This window comes from Pezoporus occidentalis, unplaced genomic scaffold, assembly GCF_034315485.1.
Source record: "Pezoporus occidentalis ecotype Australia unplaced genomic scaffold, CSIRO_AGI_Poc_V1 ctg81, whole genome shotgun sequence".
Classification (NCBI taxonomy): Eukaryota; Metazoa; Chordata; class Aves; order Psittaciformes; family Psittacidae; genus Pezoporus; species Pezoporus occidentalis.
Genome location: NW_026916170.1, coordinates 7,599,086 through 7,622,822, shown reverse-complemented (window position 1 = coordinate 7,622,822; position 23,737 = coordinate 7,599,086). Strand labels below are relative to the sequence as shown.

General features: G+C 39.1%; 1 protein-coding gene across 2 annotated transcripts in view; it reads right to left on the bottom strand.

Moving 5' to 3' along the window:
• CDKL5 (cyclin dependent kinase like 5) overlaps nucleotides 1-23,737 on the bottom strand; it is a 133,486-nt gene that overhangs the window by 44,194 nt on the left and 65,555 nt on the right. For both annotated transcript variants that reach the window (XM_062603733.1, XM_062603734.1), the window contains exons 4-5: nucleotides 4,203-4,248; nucleotides 1,063-1,199 (exon numbers count right to left, since the gene is read on the bottom strand). In XM_062603733.1, the coding sequence (XP_062459717.1) occupies nucleotides 1,063-1,199; nucleotides 4,203-4,248 (183 nt within the window). The remainder of the gene's footprint in view (nucleotides 1-1,062; nucleotides 1,200-4,202; nucleotides 4,249-23,737) is intronic.

Sequence of the window (23,737 nt, the reverse complement as noted above, 5' to 3'; positions counted from 1 at the left end):
TAATACTGGTCTCCGCACATTATGCAATAAAGTTGTATCACATAATAAATTGAGAATTGCATAAAGGAGACACAGTATTTAGGGTGAAGAATCTTTAAACAAGAAAGAATTGACTGAAGAGGACTAGCGCTCGGCTAAACTGAAACATCACACTGGCAGATATTAAATGAAAATTTCAGTCAAGGGAGCAATATCTTACGAAAGATACAGAGACCCACATATTTAAGTTTGTGCTTATTTTTACTGTGTGTATCTGAATATCGTCTGTTTCTTTCCATGAAGAAATGCTAAATGCTTAGAATACAGAGGGAAGGCCTGCCTTCGTCACAAAAGTTGCAAAAATGAAAAAAAAAAAAACAACAACAACACCCCCCCCTCCCCCCCCCAAAAAAACAAAACAACAACAAAATAACAACTACAAAAAACCAACAAACCAATCTGTTCTAGATTGTTTCTCCCTAGAAACAGACAAGGGTGTCTGGTAGTAGGCCAATCGAAGGAAATTTTGGAATTGCTTCAAATGAGGTCAGGATTGGAGATAATGACAGTAATCTTTGCCAAATCCCTCTAAGCAACTATTGATAGTGGCCTTGTTACAGAAACACACACAAGTCTTATTTTTAACAGGGAAAGGTAGAGAAAGTTGAAACAGATTCCAAGGTCAAAAGTCTATGATCTTGCTTTGAAAGACTACATCAAGATTCATTACACAACATAACGCAGGACAGTTAATCAGCTTTACAATTAAACAGGACTAAATAGTTTGGATAGGTATTTTTTTTTTTCATGTGATATATATTCCAGTCTACATAATTTGAACATGCTTACTTTCATACATGCAAGAACATTTTTTTTTATCTGAACACATGAAGTGAAAACAATAGTAAAGTTAATCAGTGTCGCTTTCTCACATAAACGTCTAATTGCAACAATTCAGATTGTATTAAAGTTTCTGCTGCTCCTTTTACAGATTAGAATAGCTTAATTTTTAAAAGTAATTTTAAAGACTTTTCCAGCAAACTGACGATATAACTGTGGCAAGGACAGTAAAACCCAACTCACTTTTTCCACATATTCAAAAACTAAGTATAATTTTCCTCTTCTTCTGAAGGCTTCCTTCAGCTCCACTATGTTCTCCTGCTTCAAAGTGCGAAGCATTTTAAGCTCTCGTAAAGTGGTTTCTTTGACTTCTTCATTTTCTAGAGTGCAAAGTAAAAGTGACACAGTAAAACTTACTAAAAAACAAAACAAAATCCTGAGTAACAAGTGTTACAAAACTTCATTTTGAACCCCAGTTCTGTTTCTAGATACTACAGAGAAAAAGGCTGATTTTCTGGAATGACGTCTGCTGCCTGGATGCTTCTGCACTGAAAGAGAGGTAACTGGTGACTGCTGTCACTCTACAACTCTCACAGACTTCCCATCACTACATTCTAGGTTTTCAGCGGCAGAAAATGTTGTAAGAAACAAATAATTTGCATTTCTATCTTTTTCATTATGAAGAGCACTAAAATGCTTCAAAAATATGCATGTATGTGTACGGACATCTTCTACCCCACAAACATGTCACACACATTAAGCACTGGCAAGGTTAGTATGTCCTCAGCAGAAACACTGGAATGTAAAGCTCATGTTTGAACGATGTCAAAGAAATATATTTGGGTCTGAAAACCTTTCTCCAAAAGCCATGAGAAACTTAAAGATCAAAGCATAGATTTGTAAGTCCTGCAAGTTTCCCCATGAGGCTTTTGATGGAAATTAAGCAATGCAAGCCACTGTAGCAGCCACAGAGGGCGGCAGAGCAAGCACCGACTCAACGAAGCCTTGAATCTGATTCTGAGGAGTCAAGAAATTTAGCTATTGTTTTGATAATCTAGTCTGAACACTGTTCAAGAGGAGTGGTTTACCTAAAGCTTTGTATACTGGCTATTATCAAGGCCTCTGAACTTACTGGGCTCTAAAGGATGCTACCAATAAAATATCAAGTAAATCAGATTATATTAGGTTTTATTTTTAATTTCACAAAATGAAATCCATTAATTCAGTAAATTTGCCCATACACATGTAAAAGCAGGCTTCTTAATCTCTTAGATCTGTTATCCACAACAGAGGGATATTAAATAGGATATGATTGCATAAATTCAAAGCTAAATAATATTTGCAGATCAGGTACCACAAAGACAGAGACAGAGAAAGAAGAAACAAGGAACAGAAATTGTTTTTCCAAGCAAGTAGAATGCAAAACCAGGTTTGCAATGGAGAGAGAATAACAGAGGTCATACAAATGCATATAATCATCATCAGAAGAGAGAGAGGGAAAAAAAAAAAGTGACATGTAGCAGAGGGGAAAGAAAACAAAATAATATCATCACAAATGTTTTGATTAAAAGTATATAATTTAGGACAATCTAAATCATTTTATTTTAAGACTGAGTGCTTGTTGTTGGCTTGCATCAGCTTGATTACATAATATCATATATAACTAGAGACACTGTTTTCCAGAGCATTTAGCACGCCTATGTCAGACAGCAGCAAAAATTCAGTGACATAAAAATGGCAATAGAAACAGTTACATTATATTCAGATTTCTAATGAACGACTATATTGACAAGACAGATGTAAAATCGGCTGAATCAAATCCATCAAAAGAACTATCATATTTCCAGAAACTTGTAAACAACTACCTACCACTCTGAAGAGCATTCATCAGTCATGTTAACTAGTATTATGTAATACTCTTGGATAGCTCCTAATGGCAATGCTGCATTTTTCATTTTCATTTTCTGGTAGATAGTCTAATAAAATAATCCTTATTAGGGCTTAATACTGAGATTCATTGCCTAGGATCTATACTAAATAGCCATATTGAGTTCCAAAAAGCAATTCTGAAGTACTCACATGAGCTGGTCAAAAGGGTCACCACAATTAATTGAACATCTACACTCTTTGGCAGGGATTTAAAAAAGATTTCTGACTAGCGGAGCTAAAGATTTCATCAAATGCACTCTTCAAGCACCTGGCAAAATCAGCTGCAAAGCATAGAGTTTGCACTGCATAAATCAACAGGTACAAATCGAACTTTGCTGTGTCTAACTGACTCTGAAATTTACAGTCCTTGTAACCAACCATACCTCCATGGCCAACAGCAATCCTATAACAATAAGAAAAAATAAAGGTTTGCTAAAATAAAGTGACTGCTGTTTCCTTAAACCACATCACTAGCTTTCAGCTAAAGCCTTCGTATATGGCAAATCACAGCTGCATTGCCTTAGACTGGGATGAATCCTCATATTACTTCATACTTGGCTTCTCCTTCTGTTTTTGCTAGGCCATTAGGGATCAGGATTAACTTCTGCTGTATGCAAGGTAGGCAGTTGCTTTCATGGTTGATTGCTGATTTTGCCTATGATAGGATACTAGGATTTACTGTCCTCTAAAATGCTCAGGTTAGAGAGCCAGTATTGCCGTATACAAATCTTTGGGTTTATTATTGCTGCTGAGGAATAAGTGTGTTCAGCCCTGAAATAATTTCTATGTGTCCTGCTTTGTGCCATCCACTTTGCCAACAACAGTAAGCCTTGCAGGAGATGGCTCTTCCCCACTCTCAGCAAACTCAGCAATAATGAAGGGTTTACAGAAGGTGCTGTGAGGGAGCAAAGAGCAAATTTCCTGTGAAAAGTACAGTCTGCTGAAGGCAGGACAGAGCCTCTGCCTCACCACCCAGCTCCCTCATATCTTCCCACAGATTCCTGAGAGCTCCCTGATTCCAATTTATGCCGCTGAACTTCTCAGTGACTTCTCTCAGTCTCCTTCATTTACCCCCTCAATTTCCCCTAATATTTAGGTCCCTTCCCATAGAGGAAGGGTGATAAAGCCCAAAGACTCTGCAAGCCCTACGACAAGGGGTTTTTGCCATTTTCTGATCACATCCACGCTCCAAGTGGTAGATCTTACTACTGGGTATGACACTGCAATCTCAGCCATATTAAGATAGATGGATCAAGAAAGGTAGTTATCTAGTTGGAGTGTGCAATGCAGTCCCCTGGCAGGTATGAAGGGTCAAGTGCCTTGAATAGTCACAGAGCTAATAAATTATTATCATCTTTAAATCACGTCTTGATATATGAGACTTCTTATTTTAACTGGAGAGATATTAACAATGTAGTTATCTTCATGAAAGATGAGGCAGCAGAAAAGGTTACCTTCGCTGTCTTTGAATTTCTTGATAGCCACAATTTCATGTGTCTCCTGTAAAACAAAAGCAAAGAAAGAGAAATGAGCAAGATCTGCTGTTTTCTCTTGCTTGTTGGTTTTTTTTTTGTTCCCTGAGCATCTGACAAAGGGAAAAAAAAAAAGCATCCAGAGAAATTTCACAATGTGAAACAAAATGAATTAAAAATCTGGTAAATACCTCAGTGATCAGGCCAAATGCAATGCAAAACCACATGTTGCAGATATGTCACAATTAGGAACCCCATTGTGAAAAAAACAAAGTGAAAACCAAAAAATCATATCTGCCTTGTACCAGATATCAATTAAATTTTCAAAAGAGTTGTCCCTCTGACTCTTGTTGCTTAGTTGTTCTGAAATACTGATGATGGACAATGCTTCATCTGACCAAAGTATGAATGTGGGTGCTTACCTCTAGGAGCTGAAGTGAAAGTACTGTACTAATGCTTACAACGAGACCTGTAATTTTGATTGCCAAAAGTTTTGGGGTTTCAAAGTTCAAATATCCACAAAGAACATGATTTTAGGAAAGCAAAGTCTCTGTGCCTTCTTAAAAAAAAAAAAAAAAAAAAAAAAAAAGCTGTTGTCTTAAGGGAAGCCTACCCAGAATCACTAATTGTGTTTGAAAGTGTTAATCTGCGCTTACTTTGTGGTCACAGGTGGTAACTTCTAAATGCCTGCCTGCCTTTGCATTCCTCTAGTATTCTCCATTCTCACCAAACCTCATCACCATAGGTCACATTTTTCTCTTCTGTGAGCAGAAAAAATATATTTAGCACATGGCCAAAATATAGCCAACATGACATGACTAGTGCAGGTCTGTTCATACAATGATGCAGCACCTGAATTTTAGTTATGTGGTGGGGAAGAAGCTTTAAGGTCACAAAGTAAGGCTGTGTGAGCAGACAGGCAGTAGGATATCTGGGTTACTTGTCAAGCTGGATCAGGTTTACACATCTGTTCCAAACATCACAGCTAAAAACCCCTCCAACCAACAATATCCCCCCATTAATAGCATACAAAGTCTGGATTGGAGAACAGCAATAAAAAAGCAAAGCCTTTCTGGAATACCTGAAGGCATGTGTGTAACCATGTACTGCATAACACAATAATTTACTCCATTTTTCATTTCAAATCATCATAACACATGAAACACCTGATCCCATTTAAAAGCAAAGCATTTGGAAAGACTTGGAAAGCAGATAGTGATTAACGCCTTTTAAGGCCTTTAAATGAAAATCAATACTACTATGAACAAAAATTAAAAATCAATAAAACTGAGTTTGCAAACAAATGTAAGAATATATATGTGTGTGTAGTTTGCACATTTAAAAAAAAATCCTATCATAACTCATAACACCTATGAGAAGAACTTAAAAGCATTACGTTGTTTTTCTGCCACTAAAACCTACCTATCATATACACGGGTCTAATCTGAAGGCTGGTAGATTGTATAAATTCAGCTGAGATAATACAAACCTCAAAGCATCACCATTTGCTCAACCAATTTACAGAACAGCAATGAAAGGGATGTCAGAACTGAGGAGATAATATGCTTTTAGGTTCAGAGTGATTTTGAAATGCTTGTCTACACCTTTTATGTCAAATATAGTTCCTAAAGATTTTTGTTTTGGGAAGCTTACAAACGGAGTGGTCTAAACTAAACTGAACAGACTGTTCAAGGATGACAGGAAGGGATGATACAGGTAAGTAGCGAATAAAAAACAGACGAGGGACAATGTAGGCCCACTCTGGAAGCTACTGTGAGAGCTGGCTACCCTGGATTTGGAGAAGGCTGAGGTTCTCAATTACTTCTTTGCCTCAGTCTTCCCTGGCAAAGGCTCTGACCACACCGCCCAAGTCTTGGAAGGCAGATGCAGGGGCTGTGAGAATGAAGACCTTGGGCCCACTGTAGGAGAGGATCTGGTTCGAGACCATCTTAAGAACCTGAATGTGCACAAGTCCATGGGACCTGATGAAATCCATCCACGGGTCCTGAAGGAGCTGGCAAATGAAGTTGCTAAGCCACTGGCCATCATATCTGAAAAGTCATGGCAGTCAGGTGAAGTTCCCAATGACTGGAGAAAGGGAAATATAACCCCCATTTTCAAGAAGGGGAAAATGGATGACCCAGGGAATTACAGACCAGTCAGTCTCACCTCTGTGCCTGGCAAAATCTTGGAGCAGAGTCTCCTGGAAGGCATGCTAAGGCACATGAAAATCAACAAGGTGCTGGGTGACAGCCAGCATGGCTTCACTAAGGGGAAATCCTGCCTGACCAATTTGGTGGCCTTCTATGATGGGGCTACAGAACTGATGGACAGGGGTAGAGCAGTTGATGTCATCTCCCTGGACTTGTGCAAAGCATTTGCCACATCCTTGTCTCTAAATTGGAGAGACATCAATTTGATGGATGGACCACTTGGTGGATAAAGAACTGGCTAGATGGCCGCACACAAAGAGTTGTGGTCAACGGCTCAATGTCCGGCTGGAGACCAGTAACGAGTGGTGTCCCTCAGGGATCGGTGTTGGGACTGGTCTTGTTCAACACCTTTGTCGCTGACCTGGACAGTGGGATTGAGTGCGCCCTCAGCAAGTTTGCCGATGACACCAAGCTGTGTGGTTCGGTTGATACGCTGGAGGGACCCTTCCAACTCAAACCATTCTATGATTCTATGATATTGTTACTACTAAGTTATTATAATTATTAACTCTAACGATAGTAATAATAGCAATAGTCACTAGCACTATGAAAGAACAGTGCTAAGAGGGTAGTAAATTTAGCTTATTTGACTTCTGGTATCTAGTGTTAGGTGCTTTGGCTAATTAAGCTTTTGAAAGGTTTTTCAGAAAAGGAACACTGCAATTCCCCTCAAAAGCCTCTGCTAACTGTAATATACCTATGTTTAGACAGCATGCACAATACCAGTTTGCAGATGAGCTGAAGTTGTCCATTAGCTTTACATTCTTATTTCACATGAAGAAAAAGAAAAATCTGTAGATGTTTCAGCAACCATCAAAAGGTTGTATTTTCAATCTCAAAGTAATGGCTAAGTACACCGAAAGATATGTAGCAGTTAAGAGCTGTTGCCTCACACAGAGAGCAATTCTGTACCATTCAAGAAATGCAGTTCATGTGGCTTTTCTGCCATATGCTGCTGTCCCTGGTGTGTACAGTGAATGTGACTGCTTTGGAAATTAAATTTTAAAGTCTCTTGGGTCACAGTCTTGGAAAGATGGATATAAGATATGCTATCAAATGTCCTATAGAATTTTGAATGAATGTAGTATTTAAAACACAAATGTCTTTATGAAGAATAGGAACAGAAAGACTTTACCAACGCACATGGAAGAAAAGGTTACCCAAAGAGTTCACTTGCATTTCCTCATTAAAATAATTAATGGTGTCATAATTAAGCAATCAAGAATTTATACATGACGTATTACCTATCTTAAAAAAAAAACAAAACAACAAAAACCAAAAACCAAGAAATAACGTATTCAAATTACACAAAGTGAAACACCACCAAAAACGAGTCTAGACAATAGGTGCTTTGAGGAGCTGCAATAGTAACATTTTGTTTCTCCTTAGGGAGGGACATTCTTGTCTCTGTTTACTTGGAGGACCTCAACCTATCTAAATGGTATTCTCTAGGCATGAGCTACTAGTGAAGCAGTGAAGTCAAAGCTAAAATGGATAAAAGGACACTGAATATTACTGTGCACATGTCCTGGGTTCAGGCCAAACCTGAAGTTTCAAACAAGTACTGAGATGAAAAGCAACAGACATCACATTTCTGAGACCTGAGAAGATGGACCCAAACAGAGACAAAAAGAAAAGCAGAGCTGTGAGCACTGAGGGAATTCAACAGTGAAAATTCACACACCTGTGAGAACCTGAAAGGTTCTTTACTGATCAAATTTAGACTTTGTTACTGAAAGTCCTCCTGGAGATCTGAGGTCTTCTGTGGATCTGGCTCTCTGCTCTTCCAAAACAGACCAAACTGCAATTCTCCAAAATAGAACTGTCATTCTCTAAAACAGCTTTTTTTCCAAAAAAGTTTTTTTTTAAGACAGAAAAAATCCTGTCTGAGACAGGACATTACTGAAAATAATGTTCAGTCTGACTGTGAAAACCTCCTTAGACATGTGGAAACCTTCTTAGACAATAGCTCAATATCCAACTGCAAGTATGGAAAATTCTTATATCCAATTAATGTGTCATCATGGTAGATAAGCTGTTACTAGTTGGTTGAATGCTTGAGACCTCAATGAACATCAAGGAAAGAAAAATGCTCTAGAAATACTTAATATTCTGTGCTTTTCATAGAACACAGAATACCCTTTCTGATCTCTACTACTTCCTACTACTAGCTTATATGTCATGATGTACATTTATTACTAAGCATCTCATTATCTTGCTCTACTAAAAAATTCTGGCCTCAATGTTTCACTTCATATTCTGAGGCAACAGCAAATTTGCAAAAGCACAAGTCAATTCTCTTAGCATTGGTATTACCTCTGCTTATTGAGCACATATATTATAAACATTTTATGTTATAAAACTATAGGAAAAGCGCTGTTTTACAGGGAAGTATACAACAGATGTTACTGAAAAAACTTTGGGTAAAAGGATGTACACAAACTGATTATTCAGACTGTCATTACATGTGTCTAAAATGGGGCAAAATATCTCTCGTCTCCATGTACAAACCTGTAAATACCATTTAATAAGGGTAAACAAAAAATTTCTTAATCCATGTCTCTTCTATTTGTTTTATATATACATATATAGAGAGAGAGGACAAAGGAGATACTCATTCACAGTAAAAGCACATCTGCAGTCTTGGGGATGGGAATGACTTCATTTTAGATCTCAGTCCTTTACCTCAAAATATGCATGGGAACTGCACCTGGAGAAAACATGTGACTTACTGTCTGTCTACTTAGCCAGCCACAAATGAGAGGTGGGTATCCATGTGGGAGCTGGGCAGTTCTTACAGCTCTTCTGCTAGCCACCGAGATTTGTCTCCCAGGTTTCCTCACAAGATTGTAGCACCTGATGTTTCCGTCAGCAGTATCACACTAGAAGAGTTCCCTGATTTGAAAGCATTTCATTTTATCTCTTTTAAAAGATAGAGGTTCCCTATTTTTCCATTATGTCTACATAATACATATGACATAACAGTGCCTTTCTAGAGCAGCAATGCATCTCTGTTGTTTTCTAGAAAGATCCTTGATGTTAATGACGTGAATACTCAAGGACAAAGGTGCTTCTCAGCAAAACTCAAGATCTCAGAACTGTAACCGTTCTTTTCTAGAAAGAGAAATACATCCTGCCAAACTATATGCTGCTCTTGAAAACATCATGTGACCAAAAAAAAAAAAAATCTCTTCAAATGTTTGTCTCTCTTTTGCCTCAAAGGTTTCTGTTAGGACTGTTTTTCCTTTTTCTTTTGCAAATCATGGAAAAATTGACACAAAGCATAGGTACATAAAAGATTCTTGAAAAATAGATAAGATTATGTCCTTCAGAAAGTAACATCATTCAGTTATAATTTACCGTCTCACCCTATATGATTACAGGAATTTCTCAAGCATGTTTTTTTTAAGCAACCAAAAGAATAGTGTATAAAAATCAACAACCATGAGCAGAGATGACAACAGTTGATACTGAGCATGTCCCATGGTCAAGCAGCATGTGGCTGCTTTAACTCATGCGGTGCTGCACAAGCAATATCTAGTGCAATATATCAGGGTTTTATCCTGATATATTAAGTGGCATATTAAGATATGGTCTGGCGTGTTCTGTGATTGGCTCATGTTTTCTGTCTGTACAAGTATGAGGCTACAAGGCCCAAAGATAAAATGCATGCTTACAGTCTGCTAGAAAATGTTAAATTGATCATATTCTCTAATTACAGATATTTACATTTTATAAAAATAATTTAGAAGCAAGCAAGAAATTGTGATTTGAGCCTCACCAAACCATAATTATAACCATAAACTTAGTTTGCCACATTAAAAAAAAAGTCAACAAAATTCAGCCAAACATATCCTATGGCTAGTGCCTTTTCTAAACAAAGTAGTACAGTTTTTCGTCAACTTGCATAAGCATTATTATGCTTTTCAACATTTAAGTGTTTAGAATCAATCTTTCAATAATCTTGATTCTAGCAAAAAATCACAGAACATTAAGCAATCACCAGCGAGGCAACAGAAGCCCATGAAACCATTACAAAATAGCAAAGCATTTATTTTTCATGAGTTGCTTAAAATGCATTTTTTAAAAACAAGTAAATTCATTTTTTCAAAGTTATCTCACAACAAGAACAGAAAATATTAATACTTTAGTCAGTATCAATTAATGTATCAATCTATGCTAACGTATAAATGTAACATATGTCATTAGATAAGACTTTAAACTTATGTGAAGCTACCTTGCAATGCAGGTTCTGAGAGGTAACAGGCATCATTACCTCCATGTAAATCAGATCCTTAAAATATTGTCCAGATGCTGTCCTGAGTCTATTTGCATTCTGCCTTAAAACACTGCTACCTTTGGACAGTACTAACAGATAAGAAGACAGCTTCCTGTCTTCTCAAGACTTCTAATATTAGGTATTGGCAATTTTGTAACATTACTTTCAAAAGCTAGTGGAGTATTTTAGAATATTCTCTGTAGAAAAAAAAGATGTGCAAAATGATGGATTTCTTTTTTCAAAGAGTTTGGCATTGGAAAGTATAAGTTATAGCACTGTGTATTCCTGTACACCTAAAATATGTCAGGAAACTTCCATCAAGAGGCATTTCTCTGTTTTAATCCAGTATTTCTACCTTGAGAAAACTGTAAATCTCTTATTTTTCAGTTAAATCCCACACTTGGTTGTCTATGAAATACCACTCTTAGCATAGCAGAACTTTCAGGAAATTGCTTCCTAATCCAGAAGTCCTAATTATTTTTAGGAAGAGACAGAGCCTCTGGTAAATACTAGCAGAACAGTATGTCTGAGCTATCACAATCCCTCTATTTACTGGAAAATGGATTAGAATTTTTCCAACACATACCTGTTAGTTTACTTGAGAAGAAACATCCAGAATGAATCACAACAAATCAATTTCATATCTCTTGAAAGCAGAATGTTATTTACTAACCAGCTAAGAGCAGAAGACTCTTAACAGAATAGATTTATATACTTCACATACCCATTTTAAAGAAGACGGCTACACTGTCTCCTAGTTGAGGAGGACTAGACAAAGCCTAAACCACTCTGGATCCGCTAGAAGATTTCTGAGGAGGAACAGCTATAAAAGCGTAGCTATTCCACTGAGAAAAAAAGGATAAGAAGAGTCTGAAACCTTTAGCTACCAGTTTGTCAGGAAATAACCAGTAAGTGTGTGCAACAATGGAAAGAGACTTTTTAAAAAAAATGCAAGCAGATTGCAACAGCTTCTCTAATTTCTTTATCTGTCTTTCATAAACACTTGCAACAACTGTGTTGTCTGTCCAGACGTTACAAGTAAATGTTTGCATGACAAGTTTCACTTGTCTGGTTTAAATCAAGTGTAATTTAAGGGAATCATAAACAGCAAGCATTTCTCACCCAACTGTGGGAGAAATCTGTAAGCCATACGAGTGGCCCATTTGTTTCAGGCTCACAGACTGGGGCCCTCTGAACTGCCCCAGCCCCTGCAGCAGGCTTGAGAGAGACCAAAGGGTCCCGGCCTCTGCTGGTGGCAGAAGTTCTCCAGACTGCAGTAAGTTTACAGGCTTGCAGGGCAGTTGGGGCTGGAAGGCACCTCTCAACCAACCTTCAGTGTCCCCATCCCTGAAGATATTCTGAATAGACTTAGAGATATTCAAACTCAACCAGGGCAAGACTTGAAGCAACTTGCTGTAGCTGATTCTGCTTTGAGCAGTTATTAGGAGGCATACCTGAATCCTGAGGAGTGCATTACAACATGTGCATCTTACAGTCTTCAAAAACTTGATGTTTCGGTGGGTTTTTTTCCTTCTATTTTCCACATAAATTGCAAACTAATCTCAGACATGCAGGCAAGACCGTCCCACTTTCATTTAAGATCGGCAGAGGGGCATGGAGTGATTCAGAGCAGGACTAAAGGTTCTCTCAGTCACCTCCGCATAAATGGGAGGAAATTACTTTCCTAGACTCCCAAGTAAGGCTGGGGTGGAGCTTATCTTTCTAGACTGAAGTTAGTTACGTGCAAATTCTCCCAGCCTCCTCTTTTGCATTATGCTGAATGGCAGCTCTTCATAAACAATAACAATTAGCATTTCTTTAACCCAAGGCTATGACATTAGCATTTAAACAGTCTTGCAACCTTAAAACACTACCCTGAAAAGAACACTCGAAGGAACTGAACCCTTTCGGTATTTTCTACCAACTGCTAGGCTGATGATAGTGGTTAGCATTGAAACTTTCATTCCTCCAAATGGATTTTTTGTATTTATTCGCAATCTTTTTTCCAAGCAAGAAAGTAAATTTGTATTCCCAAAGAATTTGTACACTAGTGTAATGAAAAAGATCTGGAATAAAAAGCAGCTTTTATATACTATAAATAGAGCTATTCTGGCTTTTCATGGTAAACTAGCAGTACTGTAGCTTCTTTTTTTTTTTTTTTTTTTAAATAACCTGGCCTTTATTTCATCCCCTTGTAGCACTGATCTATATAATTTTACCATTTGGCAACATTGTTTAATCCAACACTAGATGTAAAACTGTACCCAATTTCAGTAAATGGTTATAATTTTTCTCTGATACTGAAATGTCAATAACAGTAATTTTAATTTCAGACCTCAGTCCTCTTCCAGTTCTATTTGATTTTTTTTCTATTATTTCAACTTCGAGTGTCAAAATTGTCTCAGCATGATTGGCTAAACTTCTGAAGTTCATCAGCTTTTATTTTTAAGTCTTTACTTTTGCGATTGTTCCAATTTTTTTTTTTTTTTCTGGTACTTTCACATTTAAAATTGTTGTCATTTTTCTTATTGACAGCATGATAGGAATTTTCTTTAATCTGTAAAACAAGACCTACTATAAACCAAAGGAAACTTGTCAAGCAGGTTCCTGAGGCTGAAACTCTTCAAGTGGAATTCAATTTTGAGAGTAAGATATGTAAATTCAAATACCTACATGTAAGTTCTGTCTTCAAGCTTCTACTACAACAAGCAGAGCTGGAGCTCTAAGTTGACCAGACACTCAAGACATGGTTGAGTAGCCTAAACACAGGGATCTAGTAGCAACAAAATCCTGATGCAATTCCACAATTTCTGGTTTAACCTCTGATTCTGAACCACAGGCTCTCAACCACACTGTCACCCATCCCAGAAAAGATCTCCATAGCCTGAGACAATCCTTCACACAAAGGGAAACCTCACCCCACTTTGTCTCTTGAGCTAAAGCACTTGTATCCATTCATCATAAACACCCAGCATGAATTCAATTTTTACAATTTCAAATATTAAGCAAACTTTTGGTTTAGAGCACAGCCTAGCTTAGTTTGTTCCCTTTACCACCATCTTCAAAAGAAAAATTGTCTATCTTGGTGCTGAGGAAAAAAAAAACCCACAATAAAACCAGCAGCAGCTACTGTAATTTCCATGCTGCAGACATACACAAGGTTTGCCCTAACTTCAACTTCCCCTCTCATGCACAAATGGCAGCAACAACTCCTCTGTATTCTGGAGTGGGCATCAAACCACAAGAGGTGGTAACCATTTATTCAGATACAAAGCAGCCATTCCAGATATGCTCTGGAACAGAAGCAAGAGACATGGTTGACATTATTTTTGGGTTTAATACATGAATTTGAAAGAGCGTAAATGTTTGTAATGATAAGCTTTCCATATCTGGGAGACAGCCCAAGCTACAATGTTGGTTTTGTCTATAATCCCAAAGATGAGAAATTTTTTGTTCAGTTTTTCCAATTAAAAAAAAAAAAGTTTTACACTGAAAACTGGGGGTGGGGGGGTGGGGGGGGTGGGTGTTTGGTTGGTTGTTTTTTTTTTGTTTTTTTTTTTTCTATTTTGTTCATGTCATCTTGCCCATGCAATTTAGTAGGTAAAAGGTGTTACTTAATGCAACTAGCACCTTTGGTAATCTGGTCTCAGCTTGTTGACAGGTTTGGCTGTGAAACATTTAATAAATTTCTACATTAACCCTAAGAATGTGCTGTTCCATTTCCTCTCTCTCATACACTATCTCCCTTCTCCTCAAGAAGCACTAAGGCTCACAAACACCCCTTTCACTTCTTTTAGATCTTTAACAATAACATTTTTGTGCTGTGCTATAGGGAAGGGATGATAAATTTAAACAGAAAAATTCCACCTATATTTTCTGTCCTCAGCTCTTTGGCTACGTATTCCAATAGACAACAGTATCATCGAAGAATGTTTGGTTTTTTTTTTCCTTAAGGATTTCATGGCATTTACAAGAAGACATCTTTTTGCTCTTCAGTTGTTTGGGTTTTTTCCCCTCAATCAAGAGATATTTTTGCTGACATGATGCTCTTATAAAAGCAAAATTCTAAAGCAAACTTATAACAGGGAAAGCTCTGTAAATGCAAGTCGGTACTATTTTCTTGTCCTCAATTTTTTAATTCTTTTAGCATTATAATAAACCAAGATAATTTTTCCTGACATTCAGTTCTCTCTTTTTCCCTACCAGTCCAATGGATGTTCTACAGACCAATGTTCTTTCCTACTTCCCTTTCAATTTAGCTGTTTGGGGGTTTAAGGTTTTTTTATTTCTAGTCTGAATATTGATATGGGCTTCAGTGGACACCTTAATTTCTTCTCAAAATTTCTACATGCAGATTTGCAGAGAAGGCAAGGTTTTTTTTCCTCTAGGATTACACAGACAGTACATTCTTTAGAAGAATGTCTTAATACGACTGCCACTTTGCTCTGTCAAGCACTCAAAGTTGCACTCGTTTTACAGATTTTTCTTTTCTTCATAGAATAACTTTAAGAATTAAAATTCAATCCAAACTGCTTTAAAAGAGACAGCAGGCAGGATTCATTCCTCAAACACGTACAGGTTTTACTGTTCACTGTTGCAGAGGACAAAGGAACAGGAGGGCTACCTCTATACAAGTTGCATGGTAAATCAGTTAATTTGAGAAGCACAATGTACATGAGGAAATAAAGGAATCCACGCACAAGGGAGACTTCTGTTACTACTAATAGATGATGAAGAAATGTCAGCTAAGTCTTCAAAAAACCAGCATTTCTACAGATTAAATTTCAGTTTTGGAGCTAAATTGAGAAAGAGAGTTTGTAGACTTATTTCAGGAAGTTTCTGCAGCATCCAAAGTCTCATGACTAGATGGGTGTATTTTTTCTTATATCTCAAAAAGAAGAAAAAAGGCTAAACATTACAGAAGTTCCAGGAAGATTTAAAAAAAGCCCATTCTAACAAAACTTGCCCCTACTGATCAGATTATCTAACACATCCCACTTTCAGATCACGCACATGCACATGTGCTTTTAAGCCAGAAAAAAAAAGATACACAGAATTCTGGAAAGTTTGTCTGAACATGACAAATGAGTATTTCTTGGGAAAAGAAGGAAAATAGGAAAATAGTGTCAATCTCACTAATTTTATTGTCCCAAGCACTGGAAATGTGGGGAGAGGGGATAAAAAAAAAAGTGCAGAATGATGAGCTGAGTGTCAAGGAATAAAAAAACCTAAAGAGGCAAGGAAAAGAAGGCACACAAATGCGGGCTGAAAACAGACTGGAAGGGGGAACTAGGATAAGGCACCTGGACTCAGAAATTAGTATTAAAGCCTGCATAACAAATAAATGAATGTGAGCTCTAAATTTTACTGGAACCTAATTTTACTAAAAGCAGAGGAATGGTAAAAATTCAGAAATGGCTGCAAACCCACTAAAACCACACGTAAGTCTCATTCCACAGAGTTCTGGTATGCACGGGGGATGAAGGCAACAGGTTACTAGTTACACCATCTCAAATACTAGAAACTGACAGCTGTGTGACAACTGCGTGGGTATCCATATGGTGTTATATGATGAATTTTGTGTTTGAGAAGTCTGGAAAATTATGTGCAGAAAAGTAAGTTTATATATAAGGATGGCATTATTTGAGGGGAAAAAGTAGCATTCTTTTATTAGAACTACTGGTGCACACAAAAGAAACTGAAACCCTTTTCCAGGTCTAAAATAGAAATAGCAATCTCTAAAGCTAAATTTAAACTGCGAACAAATATATTCTGTGTTTAAAAAACTCAATAAATCCACAGAAAACCTCAAATATTTCCTACAATCGAGTCCATCTCATTTAGCTTTAGCCAGCTAAGAGTTATATATCCAATGTGCATTGTCAAGGCTTTCCCCACAGCTAGTAAAAGCAGGGCAAGGAGAGAAGATTCAGTCAGATGGTTACTGATTTTAATCATTTCCAGATGGTAAGAACTGCTTTTTGAATGTTGGACTCTCTCAACTTATATAAACTAGGGAGATAGGTTACACAAGGCTTACACACTGAAACAGTGGGTGAAATTAATTCCACACAAGTTATTTGACTTTGCAAACCTTCTGTCTGGTTTGGGTTTTTTTCTGTTTTCTTTCTCACGTATGCACAAACTTACATGCAAACATATGGTTTTAAGGTACATTTCGGAAATAGTTATCAACACTAGTAACTTCAGAGGTATTACCTTCTCTGTATCAGCATTTTTTGAGTTCTGTTGCTAAATTAATAACATCTTAGTCCACTGGATTGTGTTTGCAATACACATGCTAGAAATACAAATAAAGTCTTCCCAAGTGTGCTACTGAAGTAAGAACCTCTACATTGCCAATGTAACTGTGCAGCATCAATTCTCACATCCCACAAAGCAATCTGGCATAGCTAGCAGTAAGACTAGAATTTCTGAAGCTCATCTTTCTTCTTTAGCCTGCACATTAGATAAAATGTTCTCTGGTGACTACCTTCATGAAGCTATACATATCTCTGCTATAAGCTTTGCATTTTCTTTCCCTGGTACAACTGAAGGTACTACCTGGATCAATAAAGCCTTAAAAAAACTTACAAACAGTGCCCCATTAGAAATAGCTCCTTTCCTTACGCATAGCTCCCAGGAGAACGTTTCAGACAAGATCTTTGCGTAAGAGCACAAAGGTTAACATGAGAGGCTGTCATAAGAAAAATATATATTTAGAATGTGTTATATATTGATTTCCTAAAGCTGTATTTCTCTCAGTTCTAAGGCACTTTAAAGAGTCATTTATAGAGAAGTAGGGGAAAAAAAAAACCAACCACTGGAGAAGCTTTAGGGTTCTTTGTGCAGTAAAGGTTTCAAATTTTTTACTTAATAAAAGTTTTCATTTATATTTAATAATAACACTATTACTTCAGATTTTATTAAGGGGACACCAAAGATTACTGAAAAAAATCCAAAAGCTAAAACTGCAGAAGTAAGCTTGGATCTTCATGACAGTACTTAGTCTAAACTAGGTGCAGATATGAAAAACAAAGTTTCTTCATAGGAAGGCTGCCTTCTGTCCCTTGTAAACTGATACAACAGCAAGCATTCTGCTGGTACAGAGCATAAACAATAGTTCTAACAGCAGTCTGTTGACAAGCGCTTGTATTTGAGTGTACTAAACCTGACTTGGTTTCATTACAACACGATCCTGGATGTGAGGTTTTTTTAATTTTTACTTTAAACAACATTACAATGTAAGATATATAGACAAAGCTCTGGGTATGATGAGTAATATAAAAGAACATTAACAACTGAATCATTAATTACTGTAAAGCCAGTGGAAATCCGCATTAAAAAAAAAAGTCAGTCTTCCTCACGCATCTTTCATTCAGGTAGCCCAGTCTAAACAGTCAACTGTCACCACTTCTTCAAAAAGATAAAAGTAGCCTTGTAGAATGTTATTTGTTCACACACCCTAACCCAAAAATCCAAACAAATCCATGGACAAAAGATCCCTGGACCTAATTTTACCCTTACTTTCATCTTTCCACTGATTTATTCTTTACAAGAAATAATTTAATTTCTAAGCAGATATTTTGACAAAAGGCATGATTAGTTGAAAGACTCCGGGACTTATCATTTCCTAGAGCTATCAAAATTGACTTTTTTTTTTCTAATAGCTCAGAAATGGTAAAAATTGCTTTCCTTCATGCAAACATGTTTAGGGAAAACACACAAGGTGCTTTGGCAACCAGGATAATTTTTCAGAAAGCTCCTGAAACATGATTTTTAGATAAACAGACGACTGAAAGCTGAGAAAATATAATCATGAGACTTCAGTTGTAAAGTTACTATTCAGATTTTGATTAAAGACTTTTATACTTCTGCTGAATACTTTGATAAAACAACAGAATCACTACCATTCATATTTCATATTGAGGCACAAATGCTCAGTTCTCATATTCATGAAAATAAAAAGGATTCACATAACAGTTTGCTAAACTGTTTATATGCTAGTACATATAAAAATCAGCAAGAGGCAACAGAAGGAATGGGTTAGTATCAGTTTCTAAAACTAACCAAAAGAGACCACTTGCCGTAACCCATCATCTAAACAAGCATATGCCTCTGTGTGTGTGTGCCTGTGTGTCTGTGTGTATACACTTGGCATGACTCTCTACATAGAATCATAGGATGGTTTGAGTTGGAAGGCACCTTAAAGATCACCTGGTTATAAACCCCTGTCGTATGCATTAGAAACCAAAAGGATGTTGGTCAAGCAACAAAAGAAAATCTTCAGTAACATAAATAAAAAATTACCAATTTCATTGAGAACTATAGTGATGAGGAAGTGAGAAATATTACAGACAGGCTGATCCTGTTGATTTGCTTCACTGATACTAACAGCATCTAAGAGATTTGGTTTGCAGTCTCTGTTTTATGTAATCTGGAGAACCTGGATGAGGAGGCCATTACATCCCCTAGTCTCTAAGTAGAATTTCCTATTTTTGTGTTGTCGTGGTTTAAACCCAGTCAGGTAATTCGTTCGCTCACTTCCCCCCCTTTCTTGCCCTCCCCCTGCTCCCGGAGGGACGGAGAGGAGAATCGAAAAGAATGCAACTCCCACGGGTTGAGATAAGAACAGTTTAGTAACTAAGGTATAACACAAATCACTACTGCTACCACCAATGATAATAATGATAAAGGAAATAACAAGGGAAGAGAATACATCATCTCACCACCAGCCAACCGATAACTCGCCCCCCCCAGCCCGACCAAGCTCTGACCGATACCTCCTCCAACCCTGCCGTCTCCCAGCCCTTCCGGCTAACTCCCAGTTACATCCTGGGCATGACGTGCTGTGGTATGGAATACCTCTTTGGTCAGTTTGGGTCAGGTGCCCTGTCTCTGCTTCCTCCTGGCTTCCCCTCCTCCCTGGCAGAGCATGAGGCTCACAAAGTCCTTGGCCAAACCAAAACATCGCTTGTTATCAGCTCCGTTCCCGAGCTGAAAGTCAAAACACTGCACTGCACCAGCTACCAAGAAGGGGAAAAATGACTGCTACTGCTGAACCCAGGACATTATCCACCCCTTATTCCATACCATTCACGTCATGCTCATATCCCACATTTTCAATATACCATCACTCTTATCTCAGTGCACTCTTATCTTAGTGCATGGACCAGTCCCTATAAAGCTGCTGAGTCCATCTGGTCCATGATGTCAGGCTCCATCTCTTGTAACAGTCTTCCAGAGCAGGAGAGACTGTGTGCAGTGTTCACACTCGTGAATAACCTGGGCAATAGTGTCCATTGCTAAGTCCACCCCTTGATCATGAGTCCATCTCTATGTTGCATCTCTGCTCTGATGGCCTGAAGTGCCATGGGCCCACCAGGCTTAAAATAATTCACTGTCCCCTTAAGCAGATTCTGCAGCTTGTTGCTGGGGACTCCATACAGCTGCCTTCCATCTCCGATGCTTCCAAAGCACTGGAGGGGCCCAGTGGACTAGATACTTGCCCATACTGTCCCACACACCCTGCCACTCATCACTGTCCAGCCTTGGAGAAAACCTTTTGGTCCCCCTATATCCTCGTCTAACCCCAGACAAGACCCAAACCTGACTCTGCTTAACTTTTGAGATCAGACAAAATGGTTGTGGGTAGAACACAGCCTGTGTGTGTGCCAACATGCTGATCCCCATCACAATCAGCAGGCAGGTCCCAAGGATACCCAAAGGCCATTCAAAACCTTCAGAACTCTCAGTTGATGCTGCTGTACTTGTCACTGGGGCTGGTGTAGCTGCTGTGCTTGCCGGCTCTCCCACCACCAGCTTCTCTTTTCCTGAGTCCAGCTCTTCCTCCTCTGCCTTGCTGGGAAATGCTGCGTGGTCTCCTGCATCCTCCTGGGGCTCGGCGGGCGGCTTCCGGGAAACGCTCTCGGCCGTCGCGGGGCTGGGCTCGGCCGCGGGGCTCGGCTCCTCCGCGGGGCTGGGCTCCTCCGCCCCCTTTTCCCGCTGCTCGGCAGCCGCCTCCTTCCGCTCCTCGACCGCCCCGACCTCCTCCACCGGCAGCCGTCCCCTCGCGGCCTCCGGCCCCGCTCCCGCCGCCGCTTGCTCCCCGGGGCCGCTCTCCCGGGCCGGTTCGGCTGCCGCCGGCTCCCGGGGCCGCTCCCCCTCGGCTCCCCGCAGCCTCACGAAGATGGAGAGTAGGGTGAGGGCCAGGGCGGTGAAGAGCAGCCGGACGGCCAGGCACAAGTCCACGGCCACGTCCGTCCCGCCCTGCTGCTGGAGCCCGTCCGTATTACAAGCCATTGCCATAAAGCACAGTGAGACAAGAACCTTAGCCCAAGCCCCATACTTGACAAACACTATCACAGCAAATACCGGCTCTACGTAAGTTACAACATTCTGAAGCTGTGAGATCAAGCGAAACAACTCTGAGAGCCAATAAATCAGCATTGTGACGAGCTACTATTAATCCAGTCAGATCTGTTGTTATCTCAACCCCTCGATGGCCCCACGTTGGGCGCCAAAAAGAACTGTCGTGGTTTAAACCCAGTCAGGTAATTCGTTCGCTCACTTCCCCCCCTTTCTTGCCCTCCCCCTGCTCCCGGAGGGACGGAGAGGAGAATCGAAAAGAATGCAACTCCCACGGGTTGAGATAAGAACAGTTTAGTAACTAAGGTATAACACAAATCACTACTGCTACCACCAATGATAATAATGATAAAGGAAATAACAAGGGAAGAGAATACATCATCTCACCACCAGCCGACCGATAACTCGCCCCCCCCAGCCCGACCAAGCTCTGACCGATACCTCCTCCAACCCTGCCGTCTCCCAGCCCTTCCGGCTAACTCCCAGTTACATCCTGGGCATGACGTGCTGTGGTATGGAATACCTCTTTGGTCAGTTTGGGTCAGGTGTCCTGTCTCTGCTTCCTCCTGGCTTCCCCTCCTCCCTGGCAGAGCATGAGGCTCACAAAGTCCTTGGCCAAACCAAAACATCGCTTGTTATCAGCTCCATTCCCGAGCTGAAAGTCAAAACACTGCACTGCACCAGCTACCAAGAAGGGGAAAAATGACTGCTACTGCTGAACCCAGGACATGTGTATAAATATATATATATATAAATTAAACCTGGTAGAGTCCATGGCATAGATGTTGTTTGCCATCTCTTAAGCCTTCCTAAAGGTCACTAGTGAAGTTCCTACTGATTCTCTTTTGCTCCCCAAACAGTTCCGATTCCTTACCACTACAGCAATGTTTATAGCAGTGGAAGCATGAAAGACAAAATTAGAGCAGGTTCAGAGCCCAGGCTGCAATTCCACCAGATACTATCTTGTATACACATCTTGACACCATTCTTCAGTAGCTGATACTTTATTACTGGGGGGGGGGGGAATGCACCACTTGGATGGATTATTCTCACACACAGTCACAGGAAATTTGATCCTGCAGAAGCAGCAGCTAGTCAGCTTTACTCCGCAGATGGCATTGCCTGTAACATATTTCTGTGCATAAACATGGCATTACAACACCTCTGTTGAAAATGTTAATTGATTTCAAGAAGATAGCTTGCCTCCTGGTCAAGATATGTACTGTCAAAAGAAGAGGTAGGTGTAACCAGTCAACCACATTTTTTTGGTCCTATGGAATTTAATCTTTCTACACCTCAGTGCATTATTACACTTACAAATGTTACCTACCTCTCTTATACTTGAAAACCTCATAGTTACTAAAAAACATCTCTCTAAAGCCAAAAGGAAACTGGATAGTACCAGTAACCTTATTCAGCCAAGGTTGAGTCTAAGAAAACCGCAATTTTCACCACACTGGAATCTGTGGTAATCTTCTGTTATTAGAACTTTATGTAAAAATATGCCTCATAACAGATCTGGAAAGGAGTTCTTCTCAACACTATAAAGACTGTTTGCAGACTGAAAGATTAGGAGATGCAGCAGCACCCAAACTAAGCTTTCTTTCTCTCAAAACATTTTATGGTCAACTGATACTTAGTTGCTCAATAAGGCAGCACGTTTTTATACAAAAAATTAAGAACAGAATAAGAGAACATGCACATTTGTACACCTTGTTTCTTCTGCAGAAGTATGTAACAGATCAGGCTAAGTATGAAAAGTATGAATAGGATAATAGGAGAGACACTGACAGAGTACACACACAAGCGTGCACAAGTATAAGACAAAACTGCACAAAAAGGGTTCAAGAATAATTTTTATTGATAATGGAGAAAACTGTTCCCAGGATGGTGCTCCAGTACAATTGAGTAAAACATTATGTGAAACCCAGAAGCTTGCAGCGCAGCTGACTCACAAGCAGATCCTGCACCCTAACAACAGCAGGACAGCTTCAAGGTTGCGGCTTATAACATATACCAGCCTCTCTCCCGTTAGTTCAACACAGAAACAGATTCTAGACATACATTTTAAACAAGTTCCAAACAAGGATAACAGAATCATGGAAGCTGAAGCAAGCAAGATTGAGGCTAAGGCCAATCCCATTGCAACAGACAACTTCTAAGCATAAAATATATACAAAAGATGTAAGAACTAGTTTGCTGTCACCATTGAAAGAAACCCCAGAGAAGTAATGGGACTTGACAGCTACTTACACTCATACTCCACCCTGCACATTGATACTGCCCAAATTAGATACTGGCCATGTGGGCACACACCTATACCTTTATACTTCTAAGAGTATGGGTATAAGTGTACCAGTAAATAAAATCATGAAAGAATGGGGAAAACTCATTCTACCTCAGCATCCTGCAAATATTCACTTTTCCCTTCTGTAAGATTTACATTGAATTTTGTTATACTAACCTTTCTATGCTGTGGTTCTCTACAGTTCACATAGATGAATAAATGGAAGATGCTTTATCAAAGTTTTTAAGGAGCAAGCAACTATAAACCTGAGAGCAATGCTGGCATATGTGCTTCCAACAGAGTATTACCTGTGCTATTCAGGCACAAATCCTCACTTTGCTACACATCTGGAAAAATGGTAACAGAATTT